Below are 27,863 nucleotides of genomic sequence, written 5' to 3'. Positions count from 1 at the left end.
AACCCTTACCTTTTAAATCTGGCAATTTTTAATTGCTCCTTTTTTTCCCCCTTCTCCCTGGCTTTATTTACCCTGCTAATTTTCCCCCCCTTCTCCCTGGCTTTATTTACCCTGACTCATTTTTTCTTTCAGTGTTTTTCCCTCCCTTGGTACTAAAAGTAATCCATAGTTATCAGAGTGACTGCAGGCAGCTCATGAAGGGAAACATGACAGATTCAGCTGTCCTTTGACAGGCCAGGGCATAGGACTTCAACATGGAATTATGAGAAATATGGGTTGGGGCTTTTTTTAACCTTTTTTTTTTCCTAGGTTTCAGAACATGTTGGGAGGGAGGGAAGGAGGACCAGAGACACACATTTGCTAAACAAAACATTGTAAAGACTACTTGATTTTATTTAAAAACCTTACAGGCATTTACAATGTTGCTGTGTTGCCAAATAGTTTGCTGGATACGAGTTTGGTTGCTCACGTGCAAGTGTTTGAAATGTTCTGTTCATGATGAAGGGGAATTTTTTTATATAAAAGTACTTGTTTTATAAATAAAAGGAAAAAAATGAAGGATGTAATTAAATGTGTGGTTTGAAAAACAAAAAAAAAAAAAAAACAAAAACAAATCCTAATATATTACAAATGGATCTGGTAATGATATATAGTTGTCTTATTTGAAATAGTAAATGAAAATTCTAGCTAATTTAATGATTGTAAAACAGTAAATATGTTCTTGTAGTTTTGTATAATTAATTAGTTGGGATCTTTGCTGACCAGTTTTAATTGTGCAGAAGATGGTATACTAATCCATAACAGCTGAGATCATTTATATTCTTGCACATCTATTAAAGACTTTAATGAAAAAGTTAAGAGACTGTTATTATTTCTCAGGAGCCTGAGCTCTGGCCAGCTTGCACTGTTTGTAAAAGGAATCCATAGGATTCCTCCTGTGTTTGGATGCTGCTGCATTTCTGCGTTTATTCTGTAGCTTTGGGTCACACACACCTGAGCTCTGTTTCTGAGGTGCAGGGCACAGTTTGTTCAGACAAACCTGTTTGTGTACTGAAGTTTGCTAATCTGAGCTTCCCTTCTCTTCCCTGTGTGTGAAGGCAGTTGTGGTCAGAACAGCTGAAACAAGCCCAAGTGTGCTGCTTGCGTGTAGTGCTGTGACAAGGAGCTAATTGGAGCAGTCAGGCTGTGCCTGGAGCTGTGGTGTCCTGCAGGAGTGAGACAGCCTGGTCAGTAAACAATTCACTGTACTTGGGGGAAAGGAACAGTTCATTCCAGCCCTTCCTTTTGCTGCCAGTGTCATTTATTCCTGGAAAAGGCTGCCTCTCCCAGGTAGAAAATGTCTACCTGCTCCTGTGAAGCTAGTTCTGAAATAGTAGATGAGTTTCTGAAAACCTGGTAGCTAAAAGCAGCTCTCAGGTGCTCAGGCAGAAACCCTGCAGGGATTTACAGCAGCATATTTTTCTCAGCTGTACCAAGATTGACTCCCTGGGGGCTGCTGGGACATCCTCTAGCACCATATTCAGACCCCAAGCACAGAGGTGGTACTTGACCTTCTGTTGAGTTATTGGTTTATGATCCTTAAGCAAGTCTGAGAGAAGGATCTTCTTCCTTGACACATTTTTCCTTTTCCTTTGAGAAAGGTTCAGCCTTGGCCTTGTTCCTTTGCTCCTTGTTCTGGACTTACCACATGACATCATCTGCACTCTCAGCCAAGCACCTAGCAAGATGGCCATCAATATCCAGCTGTGACAGCCTGCAGAGACAGTGTTCATTGAGACAGTCAGAGCCCTTCATTTCTATTGCTTCACCTCCCCTCTCACTTCCTAAGCACTCTCAGTGGTAGCTCAAGGGGTAAGTAGTTCCTGTGCTCAGCAGAACTGCAGTCTGCCACTCTTGCAGCTGCTTTGTTGATGTCACAGTAGTTTGATAATGCCATTTACTAGGGGACAATGCTCAGGGCAAGAAATGCTATCCTTGGAACCAGCACACTAAATGACACAGAGTAGAAAACCAGCACCTTTTTCCACCTCCACCTGGAAGGTGGTGTAAGAAGCAGATTTCTGGCAGAGGGAGGATGCTCTTCCCTCTTCTGGAGAGCTGTTTTGTGGTGTGAGCCTCCTCTCTGCCCATGTTACAATAACATTTTGCAAAGAGGCTTCTGTGGAACTCGAGACTAACCCTAACCAGCACAGGTGAATATGAAGGCCTGATGTTTACCCTATCTTTTTTGATACAATGACCCAAATTCTATGAAAATTAATGAAGTCATCTTTTTGTCTCCTTATTCAGCCTCCAAAAGAAGAAGATAGACCTTGCCTTCTTAAAAGAAGTCAGTTGTGGTCAATGGGACAGTCTAGCTGGAGGCCTGTAACTACTGGGGGTCCTTAGGGGTACTGGGACCAGTATTATTCAGTGTATTCATTAATGACCTGCATGAGGGCATGGAGTGCACTGTCAGCAAGTTTGCTAACGACACCAAGCTGGGAGGAGTGGCTGCCACACCAGAGAGCTGTGTTGCCATTCAGAGAGACTTAAGCTGAGAGCTGGGCAGGGAGAAACTGAATGAAGTTCAACAGGGGCAAGTGAAGAGTGGCCCCTAGGAAAGAACAACCCCAAGAATCAGTATAGGTTGGGAACTGACCACCTGCTGGAGAGCAGTGAAGGGGAGAAAGACTCCAGAGTCCTGGTGGATGGAAGGATGGTCATGAGCCAGCAATGTGTTTTTGTGGCCATGGAATGCCGTTCTGGGGTGTATTAGAACAGCTGTGGTGAGTAGGTCAAGAGAGGTTCTCCCTCCCCTCTGCTCTGGTGAGGCCACATATGGAGTGTTGTGTGCAGTTCTGGGCCCCTAGCTCAAGAAGGACAGGGAACTGCTTGAGAGAGTCCAGCACAGAGCCACAAAGATGATTAAGGAAGTTGAACACCTTCCTTGTGAGGGAGCTGGGGCTTGTTAGCTTAGAGGAGACGACTAAGGGGTGACCTCATTCATGTTTACACATATGTAAGGGGTGAGTTCCAGGAGGCTGGGGCCAGGCTCTGCTCAGTGATGGCCAGTGCTAGGACAAGGGACAGCGGGTGGAAGCTGAGGCAGAGGAGGTTCCATGTGAACCCAAGGAAGTATTTTTTCCCTGTGAGGGTGACAGAGCACTAGAACAGGCTGCCAGGGGAGTTGTGGCATCTCCCTCTCTGGAAATATTCAAGAACTATCTGGATGCATTCCAGTGTGATCTGCTCTGGCAGGGAGGCTGGACCAGATGAGCTTTGGAGGTCCCTTCCACCCCCTGCCATTCTATGATTCCATGTTTTTACACTGAGGACCTTCAGCAACTAAAGCAAGGTAACCTAATAATCAGAAATCTCTAATCTGAATTAGAAATAGGTAATTCTACCAGGTAAAATCCAGAAGTTTCTCACTTGTGCACATAGAGAATGCACCCAGAACCAGTCTGGATTTTATATACTGTGAAGTTAGTAAATAGAAGGACTCACGTTCCACTAAACCGCATCAGACACATTGGGCAACTCTCAAGAGCTGAGGATCCTCCACCCTGATTTTCCATCTCCTCACAGCTTTCAGTTCCAGGAGTGCTCACAAGAGGTTTTTCTGCAGGCACACCGAATGAAATCTTCCCTTGATGTGTTTGTGTTTGAAGGTCTTTTCTATCATCACCTTTCTTGTTTTCCCTTCTGTTCTGTACAGTCCCTCTATAGTGCTGCTGCAAGCTAGAAGCTTTTGCAGAGCTCTGTGACAAGGCTGAGGGGTGTGTGGAGCTTGTCTGTTGAGTGGCTTTACAGGATTTAGGACTTGCACCCAGTTCTGAAATATCTTCTGTGTCTTCCTCCACCATAGTTTTGGCTTGAGCTGTAGCAGTTACACAGCCTGCTTTCTCAGCTGGGGAAGGCAAACTTTTCAGTTCATCTGCTTGGCCCTCTCCACTGTGTACAGGATCAGTCTGGCTCTGTGCCAGCTGCTGGGAGTGAAGGTCCTCAAGGTTTAGACATTTTTCTTTGCAAAAAGATGGGAATGGCACCCACTGAAAGTCTTTCCCTCCAAGTGTAAAGACCTCTTGTTTTTGTGGACTCTCTTCCCTGGAACTCTGTGACACACAAACATGCACAAGGACTTCAAACACACTTCAATCACTATATTAAACCAAGACTGAACATACAACAGGTGCTGAGAAGCTGAACTGCACTGAAGAGAACATTTTCTTTACATGCATCTCCAGCCCTAGTGAAGCAGTCAGGAACTTCCTGGAGTTATGCAGTGTCTTCCCTGAACACTTCAGAACTGCTACAAGCAGGGTATATGTTTAATATGTTCCATAGTCCCTAAGGCTGAAAGCAAGAACCTGCTATTGTTCAGGAAAAGAATTCTACTGTAGGACTGTGGATTTGGTGTTCCCATACTGCCTGATGCAACAGAATGGCTGTTTCTGTGTAATTAACCTTTGCCTTTCCATGTCATTCCCTCAGTGCAGTGCTAGCACTTAGGAAAAGTCACTTCTCTCAGACAGGTCACCTCTTCCCAGGGGAATGGATTTTTCCCCACTGGAAAAAAAAAGCCCCAAGTAGTTGTTCTTATCCTACCTGCCACACAGTGCTAAGTCACACCTCAGTACAGACAGTACAGAGCTGAACCCCAGCCTCTCTTTAAAAGCTGTTTCAGATTATCTCCCCAGTTAACATCACTGCTCAGACTGCTACTCTTGTAAGCAGCACATAACCAAGGATATGGCATGCTACCTTTCCCAGGAACTCTGGAAAACTGGGCACCATTTGCCAGTTTGTGCATTGCAGGTCTTGACCCATGTCTTGCATTAACAAAATCCATGTTTTCTCACACTCGTTTAAGTCATCTTTTTCAAACCAGGGGCATCTGTCAGTCACTGACCTGTAAAGACAGAGACAGACCAATAGTTAGAGGGTGGGAGACGGGGAAGAAAACACAGTGTTGCTGTTTGCCTTTTAATTAACTTGATTTACCCCTGCTCTAAGGCTGGTATTTCAAAAACCCACGGCTAGCCTGAACTGTGATTTATCAAAGCAGAAGGTTTAACTTCCAGTAGCTGATGGTGCATCAACCCCCTTCTGCCCAAATCAACAGCTAAGTGTGGTGACCCTTTCACTAATTGCTAAGCACAAGGCAGGGATCTTAGGATACTTGTGTAGAACTTCTCCATTTGTAGCACACAAACCTCCTGTTTTCTTTTATCCATGTGCTAAACCAAGAACAACATGTGCCAACTTTGCCATGTCACACTACAGAGGCATGTAAAAAGCATTTGTCAGTAGGCACAAGCATGCAAATGCAGAGTTTTGAGTTTGCCAGAGAGGCAAGATGGCCTGCAGCTGTTTCTGCTATTAGCTGCTAACCGAGGGAGCCTCCACCTAGCCTACAGCAAGATTTTTCTGGAACAGAGACATTATTTAACCTCTAAACTAATTTTTACAGCTTGCCATGACTTCTAGAATTCGTGTGGTTATCAAAAACTGATCCAAGAGTTAAAAACAACGTGCAAAAGCCTTGCTTTCTGCTTGTGACAAGTGAGATGTATTTATTTATCACCGTCCCCACTTCCAAGTTGTCCTGGTTTTCTCTCAGCTGGCAGCTGAGTCCTGGCAGTCCAGTTACAACAGAGGGCTTCACCTCCTCCTCTCTGGGTGGGCAAGGAGGAAAGGAGCCAGGAAAGCCAAAATGTCACTTAAGGACAATTTACTGCTCTGTTGCGGGGACATCAGATTACACAAAGGGAAAACCAAACAAGGAGCAGGAGGTTTGGCTGTAAGCACTACAAGGTTTTTGTACTAATAGCGCTGTAAAGAGCTCAGGAGAAGGATGGGCTGTCCATGTCCAATTATTCTGTCCAGCATTCCCGCTGCTTCCTGAGGCATTTCCTTGGGTCACCGTCCAGGTGTGGTGTCTGAGAAGAAACCAGAGACAGGTCTTAAAAGCCCTCAAAAAGTGTTGTGAGGAGCCTGGTTTTGGAAGGAGCAGAGCTGACAGATGTCTGTGCATCCTAGCGGGCCGAAACAAGAACCAAGCCAAGCCATCACCCTGCTTTGCTTTAATCCTTCGCTCGAGAGCTGGGGGAAAAAAACCCAGGGATTATTTCTGGGCTCCTGTGAGCCTTGTTCTGACGGAAGACAACTTCATTTCCACACGTTCGCATGTACCCTGAGCCCCATCCTCGACAGGGCTATTCTCTGCCCAACAACGTGCCCACTGCACTTTATTTTGCGTTTACCAGAGCCGCTCTGGGCGGTGTTTCATCAAGCAGGCTTTAGCAGCATCAGCAGCGAGCCCGAGGAGCGAGGGCAGCGCCGCAGGTGCGCCTCAGGCTCGGGCTGCACCTGGGGCAGCTGCCGGCGGCTGCGCCGCCCCTCGCCTCAGCGGGGCCCACACGGGAGCGGGCGGTGGCTGCCGGCGGCCGCAGGACTCCGCAGCCGCGGGTAAGCGAGGCGGAGGAAGGAGCTCAGCTCCCGGCCCCTCCGAATGAACCATTCCCCACCCGGCCCGGACTCACTGGCGCCGCCGCGGGGGCTCCCGGCCAGGACTCGGCTCCCGGCTGCAGGCCGCCGGCGCCTTCCTGGGCTTGAGGCGCAGCTTGGCCGCTCCTTCCTCCGCCATGGCCGCGGCGGGCCCGGCCCGGCCTCCTCCCGCCCCGCTCTGGGCGGGCGCGGGGCGGCACCGCCTCAGACTGCCCTCGCTCTGCTCTGCTCGGCGAGGAGCGCTGCGGGCTCTTGCTCTTCCTCTTTCTCCTCCTCCCGGGCTCGCTGCTCGGGTAGGACCTCTGGGCGGGCCGACCGCGGCGCCGCCAGCTCCCGCTCCGCCCTCGGGGCCGCCCCGGTTGGAGAGCCCCGGGGAGGGCTGAGGGTGGCCGCCGCCCGCAGCGTGCAGGGGGCCCTGCAGTTTTGCTAGGAGGGAAATCTGCGCTTCTCTTGAGGGAACCCCGCCGCTTGCTAGCGGGGAAAAGAGTCTTTTGCAATCTTTTCTTGAGGGAAAACGACTCCCTGTTCTGGAGCCGAAACCTGCTCCTCCCTGTCCCCTCAGCTGCGGTCACTGCCGCATGCAGGCTGTAGGCCCTCCGCTGCTCGATGCCTCAGAAGCCAGCTTGTTGCCTTTACTCCTTCAGCTTCAAGAGTTTGTTGAATTTTTGGGGTCGTCAGGGCTTGGATGTGGAGCAACTGTTTACTGGGTGGTCCCCAGGCTGGGCCAGGTGGGGAGGGGAGAATGTTCTAGGCTCTGGTGGCAGTGGACAAAGGGGCAGAGGGCTCAGCAGCTCATTTGTGTGGTGATAGCCAGGATCTGCCTGACACAGAGCACAAGCCCAATGAGGAGAGGCTGAGCGAGCTAGTGTTGTTTAGCCCGGAGAAGAAGAGGCTCAGGGCAGAGCTCATTGCTGTCTACAACTACCTGAAGAGAGGCTGTGGCCAGGTGGGGTTGGGCTCTGCTGCCAGGCAAGCAGCAACAGAACAAGGGGACACAGCCTCAAGTTGTGCCAGGGCAGGTCTAGGCTGGATGTCAGGAGGAAGTTCTGCACAGAGAGAGTGATTGGCATTGGAATGGGCTGCCCAGGGAGGTGGTGGAGTCGCCATCCCTGGACGTGTTCAAGAAAAGCCTGGATGAGGCACTTAGTGCCATGGTCTGGTTGATTGGACAGGGCTGGGTGATAGGTTGGACTGGATGAGCTTGGAGGTCTCTTCCAACCTGACTGATTCTATGACTGGCATAAAGCTGAAGCCAAAGGTTGTTAATCCGAGTGATGAAGTAGATCTGGGGTGAATCTCTGATCTAATTTCTCTTTTAGAAAAGGATCTGTTGAAGTGATGCAATTTGCTTTATTTTGGTAAGAAAGTCTCTTGAAATAAAGCACTTGTTAGAGGGCAGCCATCAGTGGTAGTGTTTGAAATGGATAAACACCCTAATCAGGCTGCAGCCTTCTCACACCCAGCCATAACAGAGAAACGATGACAGGCTCCATAATTCTCCAACAGCAGATAAAAAGATCAGAAAAGAACTCTGATTAAATTCTTCACAATTGATATGAGAGTAATTGTACATGGAAATATTCTGCCTGATAAAGTGTTGATGAGGCAGAGCGGGTACAGAGTGCTCTTTTTCATGAAACTGGTTTATTCCTGATAAAAGATGACTCCCAAGCTGACATTCCTTTTCTACAACTGCACTTAGGCAGCTTTAGAAGGTCTTGTAGACTGTTTCATCCTTGGGCTGTTGAGGTTACAAAAGAGATGTTGGCACTGGCTGCAGGGCTGCACAAAAAGTTGTGTCTGTGAGTTACTCTGCTGTGCACACAGACCCCCCAGAAATGTGTCAGGTAATAGCTGAGTGGAGTTTCTAGGTGTTTGGACAGACCTGATTCAGGGAAATGGCATTCAGATATCAGGGTTCATAGGCTGGTGTTTGCTGTAATGCAAACTAACATTTCCCCATGTTAATTTTTGTTACAGCTGCTGCAGTACCTGAGAAATACTGGGACAGTTACAAGCAATGTTCTGCCTTTCGTTGCTTTTGCCATTTAGAAGCTGCTTCCCAGTGAGATGAGATTCCAGGAAACAGGCCCTCCTTTCCCTCCTTGGCAGGAAAGGCATTCTCCCCAAAGTTCCAGACAGAACAAGGTAAGCTAGATCATAGACTCAGACACAGAATCATAGATAGAGGCAAAGGGTGAAGGTTTTAGACCTGCTTGGAAAGGACGATGATGGAAGCGGAGAGAGAGCGCAAGGAGGAGCAGGCAGAGATAAAAGGTGTAGACTGAAAGACGGATCAGCCAGATAAGTGGCTGAAAATGAGATGAGAGAGGGGGGTAGAAATTTGATTTCTCAACTGCCAAGGCAAATTGAAGACAACCCGAAGAGATGTTAATTTCTGTGGCGTCTTAGCTGAGCGTTCTAAGGCACAGCACTGCTGATCACCACGTGGAGGCAGCAAACTATACCAAAATCCTGCTGTAGAAACTCTGAGGGCCCCTGGAAGTGAACAGGCTGAGCTGACTGCACATATTTCCAGGTGTATCTATGTTAATGATTATCTGTGCCACAGGGCTGCTTCTTTGCTCCTGTGATGCTTGGGTTAGTGTTTTATATGTCTTATGACCCCTTGGATGCTACTTGGACCATCCTGCTCCTAAATGATGCATCGTATCACCAGATTTGTTTTGTTAGATGTGACTTCTCCCCAGCCAGCAATCAGAACTGGAGTCTGTTTCTGTGCTGAAGGTGTTGCTGTGTGGTGCTGTTAGGATTGTGAGTCATGCATGATAGCTTTTTGCAAAAGCTTTATTATGGGTGAGCATAAAAATGGTTATTGTGCAGTAAGGGCCACAAATGAAAGAATACCATAAAAGGAACAGTGAAAATTATTACTGCAGCTGCTGACTGTAAAAAAACCAAAAGGGAAAGCCCCTGGTTGTGTAGCAGCTATAGCTTGTAGGTGTGTTTGTATTTTGTGGATTTTACTGAAAACTTGGTGCTGTGAGATTGATTTTTTTCATTATTACCTGTTTAATGCATGCCCATTATAACCTGTCAGGGCAGGCATGCCAGGGAATGTTTTCTTTCCTGCTCTATCTGCTTCTTTGACTACCTGTAGGTTCAAAGCTAGCAGTCTAGAAGTCTTTGTCCGTTTTATGTGCTCAGTATTTGTTATCTGCCTCTTTCCAGAATGTAGTAGCGTGAAGGTGGAGTGTAGAGTAGGACCTGTTCTTGGTTCTGCCATGTTGTACAGGATCTAATGTCTCCTCCACTGACATGGAAATCCTATTATTTCTTACTTGACTTTGGGTCTTACATACTTTAATAATTAGAATGCTTTGTGATTTTAGGAAGAAAAGGTCTCCCAGAAATGCAGAGAACAGCCTTTATCATCAGCAGCCTTGGCTGGATTTGAGCCAGTGGTCAAGGGATTTGAGCTTTTGGAAGCTAGAATGCTTCTACAGATTATCTATAGGGATTTCCTTGTAAATGGAGTGGCAGCATGTGCAGTTATCTATTCCCTGTAGAGTCTCATCAAGCTGCACATGCTTAATCTTTACTTACGTGGTCCCTGAATCTTGCTGTAAAGTGGGCCTCAGTTTTAACTTTTGCTCTCAGGAAGAAGGGGCTATTATAACAAATTCTAATCCTTTTGCAGTTCCACAATCACTAAAGCCTATAAAGTGCCTGCCAAACAGACCAAGGGATCTTTTCCTGGGCTGAGGGAAAGAGGAGAGTGTAAAACGCAGGTGCCAGCATTTGCTGGGGAAGAACTGGTACATTATCAACTAATCCGCCTTCTGCTATTTCTGATTTCCTACCCAACAGCTGCAGCACTGAATGAGAGCTGCTGCATTTGGGAAGAATTAGAAAGCCTGGTGATGCAGGGGCTCCATTACAGATACAACAGCTCACAGACAGGGAGGAGATTTTTGCTGCCGGGGGAGAATTTGGAGTGCCAGGCGGTTTATAGCCTGGAAAAATTGTCATTTTCAGCTGTTGTTATGGAGTAATCGATGAAGAAGAGATGCCACAGTTTCTGCTGGGGTTCTCTCAGAGGCTGATGTCTTTGCCTGCAGGAGATGTTATGTTTTTTTTATGTAGCATTCTGTGGCTAAAGCACATGCAGAGGGTTTTAAAACTTGGGGTCTTACGGAGGTGGTGGAGTAGTCCCTGGAGGTGTTGAAGCAAAGCCTGGATGGGGCACTTAGTGCCATGGTCTGGTTGATTGGCCAGGGCTGGGTGCTAGGTTGGACTGGATGAGCTTAGAGGTCTCTTCCAACCTGGTTGATTCTATGATTCTATTGAAGAAGTTTTAGTCCTTCTGAAATATCTCTGGGTCTGTAGTTTTTAGTGATAGCTCCTGTACCAGATAAAAATGGTCAGAATAAATTGTGCTTGGCTAGGAAAAAGAAACATTATCATACTTTAATTGTCTCATTGGTGTTTAGTTTAGGGGTGCACATTGATAGGTTTTTGTCCCTGTCAAATAGTCTGTGGCTTCACTCAGGGATCAGTGTAATGTCTTAAAGGAAAATGTCCTCAAAGATACCACAGGGGACAGTGCATCAGTGAAAGCTTCTGCAGCAAAGGAACTTCATAGAGTCTCTCCTCTACAGCCTAATGGCAGCAAATGTGGCACTAGAAAGAGTAATTCAGTCACACTGGCTCAGTCAGTGCAGTGCTGATCACTGGCAGTGGTGAAATCACAGAATCAGCTAGGTTGAAAGAGACCTCCAAGCTCATCCAGTCCAACCTAGCAGCCAGCCCTGTCCAGTCAACCAGACCATGGCACTAAGTGCCTCAGCCAGGCTTTTCTTGAACACGTCCAGGGACGGCGACTCCACCACCTCCCTGGGCAGCCCATTCCAATGCCAATCACTCTCTCTGTGCAGAACTTCCTCCTGACATCCAGCCTGAACCTCCTCTGGCACAACTTGAGACTGTGTCCCCTTGTTCTGTTGCTGGTTGCCTTGGAGAAGCTTTGACAGTTTTCAGCAACACGCTGTAGTACAATCCCCACAACTCTGAAAGCTGTGCAAGACTCCCCTCAGCAGGGTCAGAGGGATAAAGAGGGCACTCAGCTTCAGTGAGAGAACTGCAGGTTCATTGCCACTTCCAGAGAAGGTCAGCTGAGGGGAGATGGTCTTGTGAGCTCTCCCTGATTTCAGTTGTGGGTTGCCTGGTCTCTTCAATGAGCAGTCACTGCCTTTGACACTTGCTTGCTCTGGTAGCTCACCAGAGCTTGAGTTTGTCCAGTGTACAACTCATCTTTGCAATCCAGCTTGCCCTTCCCTGTGTAAGGACAGAGCAGTACCTGCGTGGCTGCCCACAGAAAATCAAGCCTTGTGACATTTACGTGCCAAGATGGGAAGACCTAAAAAGAGGACCAGGGAGACTGGCATGGCATTTGTGGGTACCAGGTTGCCAAGGAGGCATATTGTATTGAAACAGTTGCCTGGGAAACATTTAAAAATACACTGAATGGAAAAGCATATGTGATGTGCCCACAAGTGTTCAGTGTGAATGAAATGCCATGGCTGATGATGGCACCAAGAGGCTGTTACTATTACGTGTAAAGATGCTGCAAGTCATGTGTGGTGGTTTTGGTGTTTTGGTTTTTTTCATTTGTGTTTTGTTTTTTTTTTCTTTCCCATACCACATCTGCAGGAGGTGCACTGAAGGAAAAGTCTTTTGCTTTTGGTGGATGGATTGGAGTAAACGTAAAGGAAGCAGCACGTGGTCGTCCTCAGCAGCAGCTGGAGATGGTAAGAGCATTGTGTCTTTGTTTAGGCAACCTAAAGCAGTTGACAAGCCTGCACAATGGCCCCTCAAAAGTGACAACAGCACTGCTGAAGCTCCTACAATGTGAGGATAAATGGTTGTCTGAACATCACCACTTGATTTGTGCTAAAATGGCATTTGGAGGCTCTGACATCGTTACAGTAGGACTTGTGTGTAAACATCATATAAAAACCAAAGAGTTGATGGTCAAAGCAGGTTGGGCAGGATGCGTGGAAGGTCTCTTACTGACCTGTTTTTTTTGTTTGGGTCACTGAGGTAGAGAGAGATGGTGGGAGGAATTTTCAGAAGGTAGCCCAACTGCCCTAGCTCTTCCTCAGATCAGACTCAGTTATTGACAGATGGTACTGATGATAAAGAATGGCAAAAGAAGGAGACTAAACCAAACTATTATATCCACTCTTTTCTTTCACAGAAAGAGGGTTTTTTTGCTGTGTAGGCAAGGAACTAGCAACTGCAGTCTGAGAGCCTACCATGGAGAAATAGGTTCAATCTGATAGAAATTTCCAGCCATTTCAAGGCATCTCTCCTTCACTGAGAGTGAGTGGCAAGTGAGAAGCTCTTAGGATTGTAATCTCCTTGCCTAAACTTCCTGTGGAGATTCAGAAACAAATACCCTACTCCTGATATGCTAAAGAAGCCACAGCAGATGTAACTTGGTCCAGCCTTTGTGTGGTACAGGCAGGACATTTGTTCAGGACACACACAGTGGAGAGAAGTTCAGCTGATTAAGGAGGAAGGTCTAGAGGCCTTTTTGTTAGTGGTAGCTTTACAAGGCCTTATCCTAAGGGAGAGAAGGCCTCAGGGGCTTAGCTTCTTGAAGATGTTGCTGTTGGAATGTGTAAAGCTGCTCTTTATTTGGTAATGTGTGTGCTTTTCCCAGGGAGGAAGCATTTTGACTGGCAGAGGTTCTGACTTTGCTGCCATTTGGGCCAGCGAGGGGATGCTTTCTGGCTGCCTATATAATCTGGGCACAGTCTGCTCAGGGCTCTGAGATCATCCAATGACTGTTTTGGAAAACTCAGAATGAGATGAAGTCTTCTGTGTGTCAGTCAAGCCCTAGTGCCACTCATCATTTTTCTGGCCCAGTGTGTGGTTGGTTAAATCAAGTCCTGATGTTTCTAGGCCCTGGGGTTAGTGTAAGAGAGGCGGGAATCTGCCTTTCATCTTCCCCTCACAGTTTTGCAATGTGACTGAAAACTGTTGGAGAGAATGTTTCAGATCTCAAAGAGAGATTAGGTTTGATGGCATGAAGCTGTGGGTTCTGTGGCCCAGCCTAGAATTCTGCTGAGGTTGTTGGATAATCTCCCCTCTACTTTAAAGGAGTTAGGATCAAATATGCCTTGAGGTTTTCATATTTCTTGCCTGCTTGCTTTCTTGGTGATGTTTTTTTTAGGTTGGTTGGGGTTTTTTATGTGTCTCACAGTATTATAGCTTATAGCACTCTTAGTTTCTCCTGTTTGCTGTGTACCTTTTCTTCAGTTGCAATCAACATGCTAAAGGGCTCCAGAAAAACAACCAAGAAGTATTCCATAAATAGTAGTTGTGGTAGTTACAGAAGATCTCCTCTCTTCTTTATGGGCCTGAATCCACAGAACACTGGGGCAAAATTCCCAGCACTGCTCAGTGCAATGGGATGCTACCCAAAATTAGAGAGGTGAACTTCAAATAGAAGTTAATTCAACAGATGAGTACTGGCTTATTGCTTCAGCAAGTCTAGATAGTAAGTTTAGTTAGTTTTGCAGTCTTTTTCAGGACTAGCTAGTGGTTTGAAAGAAAACCCTGCACATGTGAAGGTGCAATCAAAGCTGTGGTGGCCAGTATGAATCCTTTCACTGAGAAAGATGTGGGTTTGTTGCAGTCTAGTGGTGTTAATTCTTCTGTTGCATTATGGAAATGCCTTGGAAATACACAGTATGTCCCTGCTACTCTTCTTACATGCTTTCCTTTTCCATGATCATTCTCCCTCAGTCTGCCATTAGGGCTTAACATGATAAAAGAAATACAAAATGGGACTAAGTTAGGAGACCTGACAGTAAAATCCAGTAGAGCTTTTTTTCCCCATGTGTCATGAGTTTAATTGTGTCAGACACAGCCCGAGTTTGGCAGTCTCAAGTTGTGCTGGGGGAAGTATAGACTGGATGTTACGAGGAAGTTCTGCACAAAGAGAGTGATTGGCATTGGAATGGGCTGCCCAGGGAGGTGGTGGAGTTGCTGGCCCTGGAGGTGTTCAAGAAAAGCCTGGCTGGGGCACTTAGTGCCATGGTCTGGTTGATTGGACAGGCTGGCTGCTAGGTTGGACTGGATAATCTTGGAGGTCTCTTCCAACCTGGTTGATTCTATGTCCTTGCTACTCTTCCTAAATGCTTTCCTTTTCCATAATCATTCTCCCTCTGTCTGCCATTAGGGCTTAACATGATAAAAGAAATACAAAACAGGACCAAGTTAGGAAACCTGTCAGTGAAATCCAGTGGAGCTTTTTTCCCCATGTGTCATTAGTTTAATTGTGTCAGACACAGCCTGCGTTTGGTTTGTTTATGTTGTCTTATGCCCCTTGAACTGAAACTGTCTTGTGACGCTGACACTGTGGAAGGATCATTCTGCCTGGCGCTCATGTTGTTATGCCAGAACTGCAGCACATGGTTAGAGATGTTAAAGTAGGTGTTTGCCTTCCTTTGCTGGCACTTTGCAGCCCCCAGCATCTGTAAATCAAATCCATTTAGACTACTTGAGGGGGGGAAAAAATGGTGCTTTCCTGCCACATGCAAACGGTTCTGCTATCAAATGGTAGCTTCATGCTACTTCTCCTTTCATGAGTGAATTTAAAATTGGGCTGATTTTTGGAGTGTTTTCTCCAGCTGATCTCTTGTGTTCCTCAAATCCACTTTGCTGTTCCTTCAGTTCATCTGTGCTGCTCTCCTAGAAATTTGATTGCTCCCTTTTAATCAGTGAAAAGTGCGCTGGGAGAGATGTGTAGTGGCTGAAAGAACAAGTTGTGATGCTGGTTTAGGACAGGATGTGTGTTTAGTTAGCTGAAGTAGTTACTCTGTAGCACAGACTGGTTCCATTATTAGCCTGGTTTTTATTAGCATGTCCTACCACATTGGAATCATGTTTTAACGAAGAGTGTGAGGACAAGTAACAGCTTCACAGCAGTCTCTGGCTGTTTTGTGCCCTGCATAAAGTGAGGTGGTTATCTTCTGTCCATATCCCACTGGGCAGAAATCCAAAGCGCAAAGAGTTGCAAAAAAATCAGCACTGTTAAACCTTAGTGTCAAAGGAAGAGATGAATCTGGGTCCTTGCAAGAACTTGGTTTGGCCTAATTGGATTCCCTGGGCATGATGAGGAACAATCTATGACCAGTGCAGCTCTGAAGGCAGAAACGTCAAATATAGATGCATTTAAGTGATAGCTGCCTCCTGTTCCCTCTGAAACCAAATGAGATTTCGGGGAACCTGCTCGATGTAGTCTGCTGTGAGAGGTTCAAAGCACAGGAAGGAGCAGCAGGGGGCTGGCATCGGTTCTGTTGGGTTTTGTAATCGCAGAGAAACTGGAATTGACATCCCCATTTGCTAGTCACAGTAGCTTGTAAGGGACAGTTGTTTTTCTGAGGACTTTATCTGTTCAGTGGTGATTTAATTTAGTGATTAATTCAAGGAATTTCTGCTGCCTGTCATGTGATGCAGTAAGTCAAGATACTTAATTGCAAGGGTCCTTTCTGGCCTTAAAATAGCCCTTTCTTATCCTGTTTCATGCTTACATCTGTTATGAGATGGAGCAGAGGCACACAAAAATTAAGGCTATTACCTAAGACAGTGCAAGACCTGGGAACTGAACTCTGGCCTGTTGATCACTGGGTCTTTGCAAAGGCATAAGACTAATTACAAGGTCTTTACAAAGGCATAAGACTAATCTTCCTTTCAGGCAGCATCTGACTCCCAAGGGCACTCAACACAGTGTCTTCCATCAGCTTTGAATTCAGTAGAAAAACTAAAAGATGGGACATGTCTCTGAAGGTTTTTGCCCAGCGTGGCTTCCAGAGTGTAATAAACAGGAGTGAGAAGACACAGTCTGCTTTGCCCCGAGACATGCTCTGGCTTTGGCACCACCCTCTTAATGACAAACATCCACCTCCTTTTACCATATGCATTCTTTTATCTTAGCTGTTCTCTGTGCAAGTTAGGAAATTTCTTTCTCCCCATAATGTATTTCATGTGTGTTAGTTGTAAATATTGTGCTCGTAAATCAGCCTGGACCATCCCAGCCCCTAGGATGGAGACAGCTCACTATAGGTCTGTCTGCTTCAGCCTTACTTCTCTGGTTTTGCCATTGCTTGGCTCCGTTAGTGGCATGTTGCCAGTCTCCTGTCTCACATTAACAGGAATGTTATATATGACTGAATTTAAAGTGTTTTTCCTTCAGGACTAGAAGAATGTAATGGAGCATGCATCTGGCAGCAGGAGATTATTCCTATGGTGTGCAGCGTGCCCTGCACAGAGAATCGCCACCGTGGATTTCTGCGGCGCTCGTCTACGAGAGGAGCTTTACAGTCTGCACTGAGGTAGGTCTGTGACCAGGTTGGGGACACATTGTGGCAGGACACGTAGACACCATGTGTAATGAAACACTGATTCTTCTCCCTTCACCAAAGTCCCTCTATTAAATACCAGAAGATCAGCAAGTGGAGCGTAATCCCACAACTCCTCTTTTTTCATCCCACTTCTGGAATCAGCTCCATCTGTATTCACACCTATTGGCCTCACTTTTTACATCTGGGAGATGGAAATTTTACTTGTCTCATAAGATGGTTTTGGAAAATTCATTATTTCATGAAGTGTATCCACGAGGACACATCAGTGCTGCAGAAGCGCAGAGCAAACCACCCCAGAACTGGTTTGTTACTCCTCAGTGTCAGGTACATTCATTTGGACTCCTCTCCATTTGTTCCCTTGCAGTTCCCACCAGGCAGAGCAGCTTTCCAGCAAGTATTTTCTGCAGTGCCTCTGTTGAATTATTGCCCCTTTAACTGGTTTTAAGGATATTGTGCTCTCAAAATTCCTGTCTTTGCGTGAAACAGGGCTGCATTAAATTGCATGGTCTAAAGCAATCAATATGCAGTAAGCTTCTGGTATTTTAATTGGCTTGTTTTTGGAAGTCTGAAATGGGCTGAGCTGCAGGGCTAAACTAAACAGAGTCTGTCATACCAAAAATACTCTGAAGGAGTGTATTTCTCTGTGGTAGTGCAGCTGAAAACACCACATTCACTGTAATTAGTGCACATCACCCTTGAGCCTGTGCTTCCTATCTTATTTACATATTCTTCAGCATGTCTCTGGGTATCTGATTGTTGGAGGCCATGTTAAACCAGTCTCTTCTGTTTATTCTGCTCTCAGACTCTTGCTTTGCCATACACAGTCCATCCCAAACCTGAATGCTAGATTAAAACAGAGCAGTTCCCCAGAACAGCTTGTGACACAGGGCACGTGGTGCCTTCCAGGAGAGATGGAAAAGAGAGTGGTGTCATCACCTGAGGGGAAACAAAAATCAGAAAGAAAGGAGGAAGGGAAATTTTGGTGCTTATTTTTAGACTCTGTGGGTGAGTAATTATTTTCAGCTTTGTCTACATTAATTTCTGCAGAACACAGTGTTAACATGTGGTTAGGCTATCTATGAATAGAGATCATCAGTTCTAGCTAAGGCTGAAAGCGTCGCTCACTAGAAATCCCTGAAGACTCCGTATTATACCCATTTGTACCAGGGGAAGGTAGCAAAGACACACTGCAGTGGAGAAAGGCCTGAGACAGCTATAATGCAGCTTGAAAAGTAAACCTTACACTTAGTGAGCTCAGAAAATAGTGTCCTGGACACTGTGTCAGTCCTCCATGCAGCTGCAGATGGTCTGTTGCTGGTGTTAATGTGAGCTGGTTTCTCACACTTGTGCTAGCATACCTTCAGCATCTTTTCTGTTCAGCACGAGGCTCCCCACTCCCAAGTTTCATTGAAGAACATGCTGCTTGTTAATCAGCACTTTATTGTCTCAGTATGCTTAAAATAAGCATTTTGTCACAGTCAGGAAGAAGAAACTTTATTGGTTTGTGTTCTGGCACCACGCTTCACGCTGTCAAGTGCTGTCAGTTGGCTTCTTTCTGTAACTTATTTACAGAGAGAGTGAGCTTGAGATTGAAACATTCTGGTAAGGATTTTCACCAGATCCGCATTGGATGTGTTAGAGAAGCATCTCTAATGGTACAAAGAGCAAGAGACTCAATGGGTTAGGGTCTGATCTCGTCTGCTTGAGCAGTACCCTCTTGAGCCTCTGCTGTATACGACAGGGAACACAGCTAAAATTCCCGTGTTGCACACTGACTACTGCGAGGGGAAGGAAAGAAGACAGCATCTTATCAGAGGATCATCTGGTTTCCTTTAGAAACAGCTAAGAAACAGCTTCACCACTTCCCTCACCCAGTATTAAGCAGAGGACCTTAGAGAGGACAATACTGAAACTCTTTGTCCTGGATTGTGTCTGTAATCTAAGCAGCAACACAAGCTGCAGTGACAAAGCAGTTCCTAAACCAGTCTGTGGAACCATACAGTATTGTAATTCCTAAATTCCAGTAATCTCTGAAAAGTTTGGAGGCTCTCCTGCAGCAAAGCAGCAGAGATGCTTGGGGAGCATTGAGGGGAACAGCCTCTCTGCTCTGCAGGCACACAGAGCTTTCAAAAAAGACTATGCCTGTTTGGTGTGCTTAGCTTTGTGGATGTTCTCCATGATCCCACTGGTTTTGAGGTTATTTATGAAGCTTTATTGTGCAGCACCTTTTCCAGCAAATTGTAAGGTTCAGGAACACACAATTCAAGCTTGTTTTGAATCTGAGAACCAAATCTAGAAAAAATAAATCATTTAGATTGCAAAACATCAGAAGCATATTGATAACATTACCCTTAAAAAGAGATACTGTAGGAAATAGGATGGCTTAAGTTACTGCAAACACTGGAGTAAAAGCATTGTTAAAGCATTACAAGAGTCATACACCCAGTGACCCAAAAGTGCAAACCCAACACTTTGGAAATGAATGTTTTCCCAAGAAAATTTTCCAGTGAGAACCTAGGAAACTGCACATTTTCTTGTGGGTGAAAAAAATGCACATGCCAACTTTAAAGGGACAGTGAACCTGAAGAACTCACACGTTGAGGATGTTCTCCATCTCCTTAAATACTATGGAAAAAAGGAGAACTTAGAGAGCTTACTCCACATTGTTGGTTTTTTTCCCCAGTGTATGCCTGTTACTCTTTTTGTGTGTTTTTCCATGCAGATGGTAAAAGTAGATGGGGCAATTTCACAACTGCTTCCATTTCTTTTTCTGACTCCTCTGTATTTGTGGATTTGCTGCTGGTGGAAAAATCCTAAGACCACTCTAGGGAACAGAGCACATAGCATATTTCAGTGGCAGCTTCGTGTGCATGGTGATAACCCTTTTCCTGCCCCAGCTTTGTAAGCTGCCTGTTGGGGAGGACTTGCGTGCTTTGCTAACAGGCTGCTTTGCTGATGAAATGAGAACCTCTAATTGCTCTTTTGAATCTGTTATGTGCTGGAAGCAACTTAATGGTTGTTTTCTATAGGGTTCTTTTGAAGTGACCCATAAATAAACAGGTAGGTGGGCTCAGATGTGTTGCAATGGCAAATGCAATTGGGCTCAGTTGGTTCCCTTGGTAGTTCTCAGGAAGAGCTCTAGGAGAGAACTTGGGTTAGTTAGCCTTAATATTGATTATTCCTTTGACTTCTGCTGGTGGTTCTTGGAAGTTTGTCAAGGCATTGTTGATTGAAACATACTGTTGAAATAGTGTAAAAGTAAAGTTCCACCCTCTTGCTGACAGAACCAGGCCTTTTCTGCAGACAAAGGACTTCAGTCTCCAGGGCTGTCATATCTGATACCCTTCATTGGGAATAAATGCACAGGAAAAAAAGAGTGCAGAAGAGGACCCTGCCTGTGTCAGCTCCCTTTCTGTGTGGAAGCACAAACTTGAGCTTATAGCACGTATCATGAAGCATACACAGAGACAGAAGCACACGTTTAACTCTGTACTGCTGGATATACAGTTGTGAGTGTGTAAGGGTTCAGAAATGATGGGATGCTTGTATGGTGTCCTAGTTTTCTGGGCCAGACTTGTGGGCCAGCCATGGGCTGTGGGACAACAGCAGTTCAGAGTCAGCCAGGGCAGCTGCCCCAAGTTGGCTACAGCAGTATCCCAGACCATGAAGCTCACACTATAAAGGGGGGAGTTTGCTGAGAGTAGTTGGGGTTCATGCTTGGGCTCCTCCTGACCCTGCTTCCCATTTGGTGTGACTGCCGTGCCTTTGGTGGGCTGAGCATGGCTTTCTGTACTTGATATTGGCAGTGGGATCAGTTTTGTTGTTTCATTAAATCCATTTTCATTTCAACCCTCAGCTCTTTTTTTCCCCAATTCCCCTTCTCAGCTGGAGAGAGGTCACCAGGTGACAGAGCAATGCTAGAGTTTGGCCCTGAATAGTGGCTGAATGTGGACATGTAGTCAGCAAGAACACCCAGATTTGTCTCAGTAGTAGTCTTTAAAACAAAATACAGCAACATCAGAGGAAACAAGAGAACCCTTTTCACTCTTGGTGGTGAAGGGAGGGGCCTCTTTCTTGGATCTATGCCTCTTAAAGTGCCTTCAACTTTTCTGTGAAGCAGCTAATCATGGTCAGTGTCAGGAACGTGGTAGTGGACGCTAGATGGGATACATTCCAGCAGTTCCTGTGCTGAAAATACCACCACCAATTTTTGATGCAAGACACAAAAGCTTGGTCCCAAAATTACTGAGGATCAGAGATCCAGTACTGGGGGGAGGAACGGAAAGGCCTGATTTTAGACTTCAAATGCTTGTTCCTGTAGGATTTCTGACAGTGTCATTCTATCAGTATAAAATGGTTTCAATCCAATAGTGGCCATTCTCCTCCCTGCCTGCCTTCTTTTTTTTCTTGGTTTTTGGCCTAGCTAATTGTACAAATTACTCCATTTTTCTATGTAGAAACTCAAAACAAGAGAGAAAAGAATCCAATCCTTGTATTTCTAAATGCAAGTTGCTTTTGAATCAGAAATAGTTTTGAAGCAAGGAAAATAATCTTCCTGGTAGTGGGTGGCATAAAGAGAGTGATGGTTTTTTTTTTCCATGCAATGCTTGCTTTTTATTTTTTTTTAATGTCTTTGATTTAGATTGATTGAAGTTGGTGTGGGAATTGAAAGTCTGACTGTGAAACTTTCTGTTCCGAGTTGTGGCTTGAGTGAGTTGCTGGAAGAATGTGTCGTACCATGCTTGTGTCCTCTTTCTTGCATAATGAGCCTTGCTGCTGCTGAGTTTCCATCACATGCGTGGGTTTGCTGAGGCACTGTGCTCACGGCTGGCTGAGAGCACAGGAAATCTCTGCACTTTGCCTCTCTCTGTCAGTTCAGTCTAACTTTTGTAAGTGTTTAGAAACCCTTACAGAAATCCTTCTCGTTTATAACAAAGGTTAGACATTTGTGTTCTTCCAGGTGCTTCTTTACTGAGGCCTCGGAACTTGCTGTCTACAACTACCTGAAGGGAGGTTGTAGCCAGGTGGGGTTGGGCTCTTCTGCCAGGCAACCAGCAACAGAACAAGGGGACACAGTCTCAAGATGATTCTATGATTCTATGATTCTATGATGTGCCAGGGGAGGTCTAGGCTGGATGTTAGGAGGAAGTTGTTGGCAGAGAGAGTGATTGGCATTGGAATGGGCTGCCCAGGGAGGTGGTGGAGTCGCTGGCCCTGGAGGTGTTCAGGAAAAGCCTGGCTGGGGCACTTAGTGCCATGATCTGGTTGATTAGCATGGGCTGGATGCTAGGTTGGACTGGATGATCTTGGAGGTCTCTTCCAACCTGGTTGATTCTATGACTCTACTTGGAAGTGGAAATGCTCTCCCTTGGCTTTCATTCTTACAGCCCACTTCATTGTTCTCTCAGTAAATTGGTGCTTTTCCTGATCCCAGTACTTCTTTAAAGATGTAAGATTTCTAACAGTGAGTCATGACAGAGCTGTCCTCTCATTATTTCTAGTGCTATGCATGATCCAGCAGGCTGTTTCCTCTTGTAATACACAGCTCTTGACATGCCTCCATGGAAAGCTCTAATACAGGAAGTCCTGTCATGCACTTCCATTTTATGGAAGAAGGACAGGAGAACTGACTTGCTGAAACAGGCCTTGCCAGCCTGGGGAACAGTTCTGAGCTTTAGGTCCATCATGCCATGTGTCTTTGCAACTGATTGAAGTGTCATAGGATCACTGAATGGTTTGGGTTGGAAGGGACATTAAAAGATCATCTAATTCCAACCCCTGCTGTGGGCAGAGACACCTCCTACTGCATCAGGTTGTTCAAGGCCTCATCCAATCTGGCATGGTTGACTCATGTTGATGGTCTCAGTGCCTGGAGGACTCGGGAGCAGGAGTCATGAAAAAGAGTAAATCTGGGTACATTGGTGATGAATCCTGAACACACAGAGCCCCAGTGAGGGCGAGACCAAATGCTTCAAAGCTGTCTGTGATTTCACTGATATCATAGTCATTGAGCTCTTTTAGGTATGAACAAAAAAAATGAGAGGCAGGATCAGTCTGTATCCTGTACCTCTGCTTTGCAGACTTCCTTTAACCTGGAAGTGCTCCCCACTGAACTTCAGCAGGCCAGCACAAAATCACCTCCACTGCTCCAACCAGACTTAATTTTCTGGGTGTATAAGACTGAACCCTGCAGTCCTGTGTTCTTACTAAGCTTTTCTTTTTAGGCTTAAATGCAGGAAAGACTTTGAACCTAATTTCTCAGCTTATTGTGCAAAGAATATCCTGAATCTTGCAGGATCATAACTTTCTGAAGAAAGCTTTCCAGCTGTTTTCTGTTGATAAAAGACTTAGCTGGGCACCAAGAGATAAGGCTGTAGGACTAAGAAATTGCTGACTTAGCCTTGTAATCTTCCAGCATTGCCTTCCCGTAGGGAAGTTATGGATAGGTGTAAGTCTGAACAAGTTAATGTTCTAATCCTTGAATTCCATTTGATGGCACATCCATTGCATTTGATGACAATTTTGGGCACCTGACATGTTACAAGACTCAGCTTTGCATACAGGAAGTCTGTCAGACTGTCAGTCTAGAGCTCAAACTGATTAACTTAGTGCTGTGCCTCTGTTCTGAGAGGAAACCTGACTGAAAACACCATTTGGAGGGAATTCTAACCTTTCAGGTTCCAGATGAGGAAAAAGTGTCAGGATCAAACATGGCTTCCAGCATCAAGAACTTTCTGTAGTGTTGCCAGCTGAGCATGGTGGGGGAGTTTGTGGTAGCCTAGAGCTTGTGTTCTTTGCTTCTGAGCAAATATGCCATCCATGCTCCTGCTGAGGGAAAGGCTTCTCTGGATGTTCCAGATAACTTTAATTATATAGACCAAGAGGTCGAATGAAGATAAATTGAAAATGGAAAATTAGACAAATGGAAGAAGTCATACAGATGGTTAGAAGCACCTAAAATCCCATGTGGGGCAGTGACTGCTAAATCAGCTTGCTTTTTTTTTATGAATGAGAAATCTAATAAGGAAGGGAAACCAGTTAAAATCTGCCCTAAAGCAATTGTAATTTCTACACCTCTTTTTTCTTCTTCATAAACACCTCTGTCTCCTGCAAAAATACTTGTGAGGACACTTTTTATTATGGTCTTGCTAAGTTTTGTTGCTTGACTTCATTGTTCCTGCAAATCAGCAAATGAATTCCATTTGCAGCTCTTTTTTTTCCCCCCAAGACAAGGAACGTTTATGCCAGACTGCTGTTCCTGCCTTCGTCCTGAGAACTCATACAGCCTAGGAACTGTATTTTGCAGAAATATGCAGCTGTAGCATCTGTGGAGAGACCTGGTAGGGCCACACTGACAGGTATTTTGTTGGTGCTAATCCATTAAGTGACTTCAGACCCCGCTGAATGGTGCTTCAACCTCACCTTTACTTGTTAAATACAGGCAGTGTAGTTGTTAGATGTATGCCACAGGCCCTTTGTCTCAACTCCACATGACAGTCATTCCACTCATTTCCTTTCAGCTGATTTACACCAAACATGGCAGGCAAGACTCTCACAGAGTCATTGCAAATCATAGATTCACAGAATGGTTTGGGTTGGAAGGGGCCATAAAGATGATCCAGTTCCAACCCACCCTGCATGGGCAAGGACACTTCCCACTAGCCCAGGTTGCTCAAGGCCTCATCCAACCTGGCCTTGAACACCTCCCTGGGCAACCTGTTGCAGTGTCTCCCCATCCTTGCTGTAAAGAATTTCTTCCTAATTCCCAGTCTAAATCTGCCCTGCTTCAGCTTCAATCCATTCCCTCTTGTCCTGTCACTGTGGGCCCTTGTAAAAAGTCCCTCCCCAGCTCTCCTGCAGCCTGTTCAGGTACTGGAAAACTGCTCTAAGGTCTCCTTGGACTGGATGATCTTGGAGGTCTCTTCCAACCTGGTTGATTCTATGATTCTCTTCTCCAGGCTGAACAGCCCCAATTCTCCCAGCTTGCCTCCATAGGGGAGGTTCTCCAGCCCTCAGATCATCTTTGTGGCCTCCTCTGGACCCTCTCCAACAGTTCCATGTCCTTCTTGTGTTGGGGTACCAGAGCTGGAGGCAGTGCTGCGGGAGGAGTCTCAGGAGAGCATTGCAGTTTGACGCTGATACAAGACTAAACTGAGTCTCTGAAGCTCAGGCAGTTTGGTTTGGGGTTTTTTGGTGTGTGTTTGTTTTTTTTTCATTGTGCAGAAGTTTGTGACTTCTTAATACTGGCCACTATAGAGAAGAGGCCAGTGCTGCTGCAAAGGACACAAAGCAACTAAGAAGCTTAGAGTAGAAGTAGTTTAAAAATCAAAGAAAGCTGGTGAGAAAATGAGAGGTGACATGAGAACAGGAAGGAAAGGGGAAGGTTATGACATTAGAGACTGGAATTCAATGTTTTGATGAAACTCCATGGATACAGGAAGGAGCAGGGTGGGTAAAAATAGCCAAATGAAAATGGTCTGAGTTCCAAGAATTCAACTCTCTGAAAAAAAGAAATAGATGTTCTTGCTTAAAAACAGGCGGAAAAAGTTACGTGGTTTTGTGAGGCATTAGAAAGAAATGAAGGAGAAAGGAAAGGAGCAGAAATTGCTGACTGCAATTCCTTTTTGTTTTTCTCCAACTAAATCTTGGAATCTTTTGTTGTTAGCCACATTTCACCCAATCCTCAGCAGCTTGGTTCCTGAGAGAGAGAGAAAACATCAGGAGACCTTGGAGGCTGGTCAAAAGAGCGGGTTCTTTGTGCTGAGCACAGCTTACAGACACTAAGATTCTCTCCTTTCCTGACTGCTATAAAATGCTACTGATCATTGTATGAGAAAATGGCCATAATTTATAGACTAATTTATTTCTCAGGATGTAAATTTGCCCAGAGCCAGCAAGCAATTCTATTTTTTTCCTGAGCTGTATATGCTCACACCCCTCCTATAGCAATTTACATTTTATCTATAAACCAGAAAGTTCTTACTACAAGAAAAAGAAAGAAAGAAAATCAAGCCATTTACTGACTTGGATTTGGGTTTGTTAATTTCTGAGCAGATGGTAACATACCACAATGGAAGTTTCACAAAAATTTCCATCTTTTAACTGAGTGCAGGCCTAAAATTTTTCCCTGGTGAAAATGCAGTGCGTGAGTCATTAGCCATGCTCTGTGCTGTCTGCATGGGATTTTCACTCCCTGTATTCAGAAGAGGCAGAAAGCTCTTCCATTACACTAACTGCTTTGCTTTTGGGTTTTGTGTTGGTCTTTTTTTTTCCTCCTCAACCTGGGCAAATGGCCAATTCCATCATCTCAGGCTCAGCAGGATGAACAAGGAAGGTACAGTCTGAGGATGGGATGTAACACGCAGACAAGGGGAGAGGAATTGCTCCACAGTCTGAGAGCAGGAGACAATTTCTAGAGCTTAAACAATTGTCAGAAGTGGCCTGAGTTATGATTTCTTCAGTCCAGCCTCAATTCACTACTTGAGAAGTTATGGCCTGCTTTTTACAAGTGAGAGGTTATAGTGCCTGCAGACTGTTCAGCTCCTGAATCTTGGCCCTAAATTATCATTGTGGAGATAGAGAGTCTAAACTTCATCTTTGTTTGGACTCCATTTGAGATTTAGCACTGATTGCTGTGGGACAAATAAGACCTTGAGACACTGCCTGTAGTTTGCTGCAGGTCTGCTGGTTTGACCTTGGAGAGCCAGAGGAGTTCAGGCTCTCTAGCCTGCAGTGCTGCTCATCTTGGTGAGGTCAGAGAAGTTAGCTGGGGGAATGTAAAGAGGTTTCACACCAAGGCTTCAAGGCATTTGTAAAATCTTGTGGCCCTCTCTGGAGCCCTGATGCCAGGCTCTGATGCCTGGTCCTCAGTACAGCATCCTCCTGATGAGTGCAGTGCTCATCAGCTGGTTCAGCCTGCCGCTTTTCTTGGTCACTGCAACACATATGGATCAAAATTATCTGGGAGCAATCCCATCAGGGTCTGAAATGTGCAGTTTGGAATTTCCCTTGTATCACCTCAAGGTGATAGCTACACCCATTTTGGAATGGAGATGTGAAGAAGGCGTGAGATGGATTGCCCTGTAGTTACTTACATTAATGGGGGTGTTAGAAATGCAGGGAGATGGATGGGTGGAAGGATGGATGGATCATCTTCCAAGGTCCCTGTCACTTGGGCAAAGATTAGCTAATTATTCTCAGTCAGTGGGATACCTAATGACATCTAGTGGAGAGGAGAATGGCATCTTGTTGGATGGCAAGGACAATATAGAACAGCGTTTCCCCTGAAGAAATAGCTTACATACCTTATATAATGAATGAGCTCATTTTGCCTTGGGTTTGCCAGAAACAATAAAAGTTAGAAAATGTCCCAGTAATTAAAATAAAGTGTTACCCAGATTTATGGTGAGAAATGTGAAATGTCAGGCAATTGAGTGCAGCTCCACGCTCACAAATAAGTTTCACATTCGTTAGAACAGGTTGCATTCATTATTAAGAACAGTGTGGGTCCAGTGTGAGCCCCAGAAGGCAAGGAATGGTTTCTCCTGCTCAGGGAAGGGAAGCAGAGGGGAGGGAAAGGTGCCAGCTGGCGTGCAAGCCGATGGATCTCGGGTCCTGGTGGTAATGCTGCAGTGTGCACTGACATGATCATTGCTTCAAGATGGGTTTGGGATGACATGATGGATAGGAGAAAGGAGCAGAGAGAAAGTACCACCCTCAGGTCTGCCACATGCAGAAATCTAGTAGAGATTTGTTAAAGGGTGGAGATGAAAAAAAGGGCATCTAAGCAAGGCCTTTCCTGTGAGAGGATCACAGCCACTCATAGCATTAATTTAGCCACAGATTTTCCTGACTTTTTTTAGTCTAGAAGCTTATGAATAAGATTTCATTGCTTGCTTAAGCTAAGCTTAAGTGCTAATTAGTCCAGAGACCATTTTTTTCCTGTCAGAGTGCCACATAAGACAAGTGAAGTGG

At 45.4% G+C, this 27,863-nt stretch overlaps 2 protein-coding genes across 3 annotated transcripts in view; one reads left to right on the top strand and one right to left on the bottom strand.

Annotated features, from left to right (window-relative positions):
• Positions 1-372: 372 nt before the first annotated feature.
• Positions 373-8,613, bottom strand: FAAP20 (FA core complex associated protein 20). The gene is made up of 5 exons (XM_064171763.1): positions 8,508-8,613; positions 6,528-6,963; positions 4,747-4,894; positions 3,490-4,097; positions 373-1,753 (listed from the first exon to the last, which is right to left on the bottom strand). Exons 1-5 carry the CDS (start codon positions 8,611-8,613, stop codon positions 1,681-1,683), a joined length of 1,371 nt encoding a protein of 456 aa, XP_064027833.1. The 3' UTR covers positions 373-1,680.
• Positions 6,279-27,863, top strand: part of SKI (SKI proto-oncogene) — a 133,710-nt gene continuing 112,125 nt past the window's right edge. For both annotated transcript variants that reach the window (XM_064171926.1, XM_064171922.1), the window contains exons 1-4: positions 6,279-6,453; positions 8,473-8,640; positions 12,166-12,263; positions 16,721-16,859. The gene's annotated coding sequence lies outside the window, so the exon portion shown is untranslated. The remainder of the gene's footprint in view (positions 6,454-8,472; positions 8,641-12,165; positions 12,264-16,720; positions 16,860-27,863) is intronic.

The sequence above is a fragment of the Pogoniulus pusillus genome, chromosome 36, assembly GCF_015220805.1.
Source record: "Pogoniulus pusillus isolate bPogPus1 chromosome 36, bPogPus1.pri, whole genome shotgun sequence".
Classification (NCBI taxonomy): domain Eukaryota; kingdom Metazoa; phylum Chordata; class Aves; order Piciformes; family Lybiidae; genus Pogoniulus; species Pogoniulus pusillus.
The sequence above is the reverse complement of the archived record's forward strand: the minus strand, read 5'-3'. Positions and strand labels throughout refer to the sequence as shown.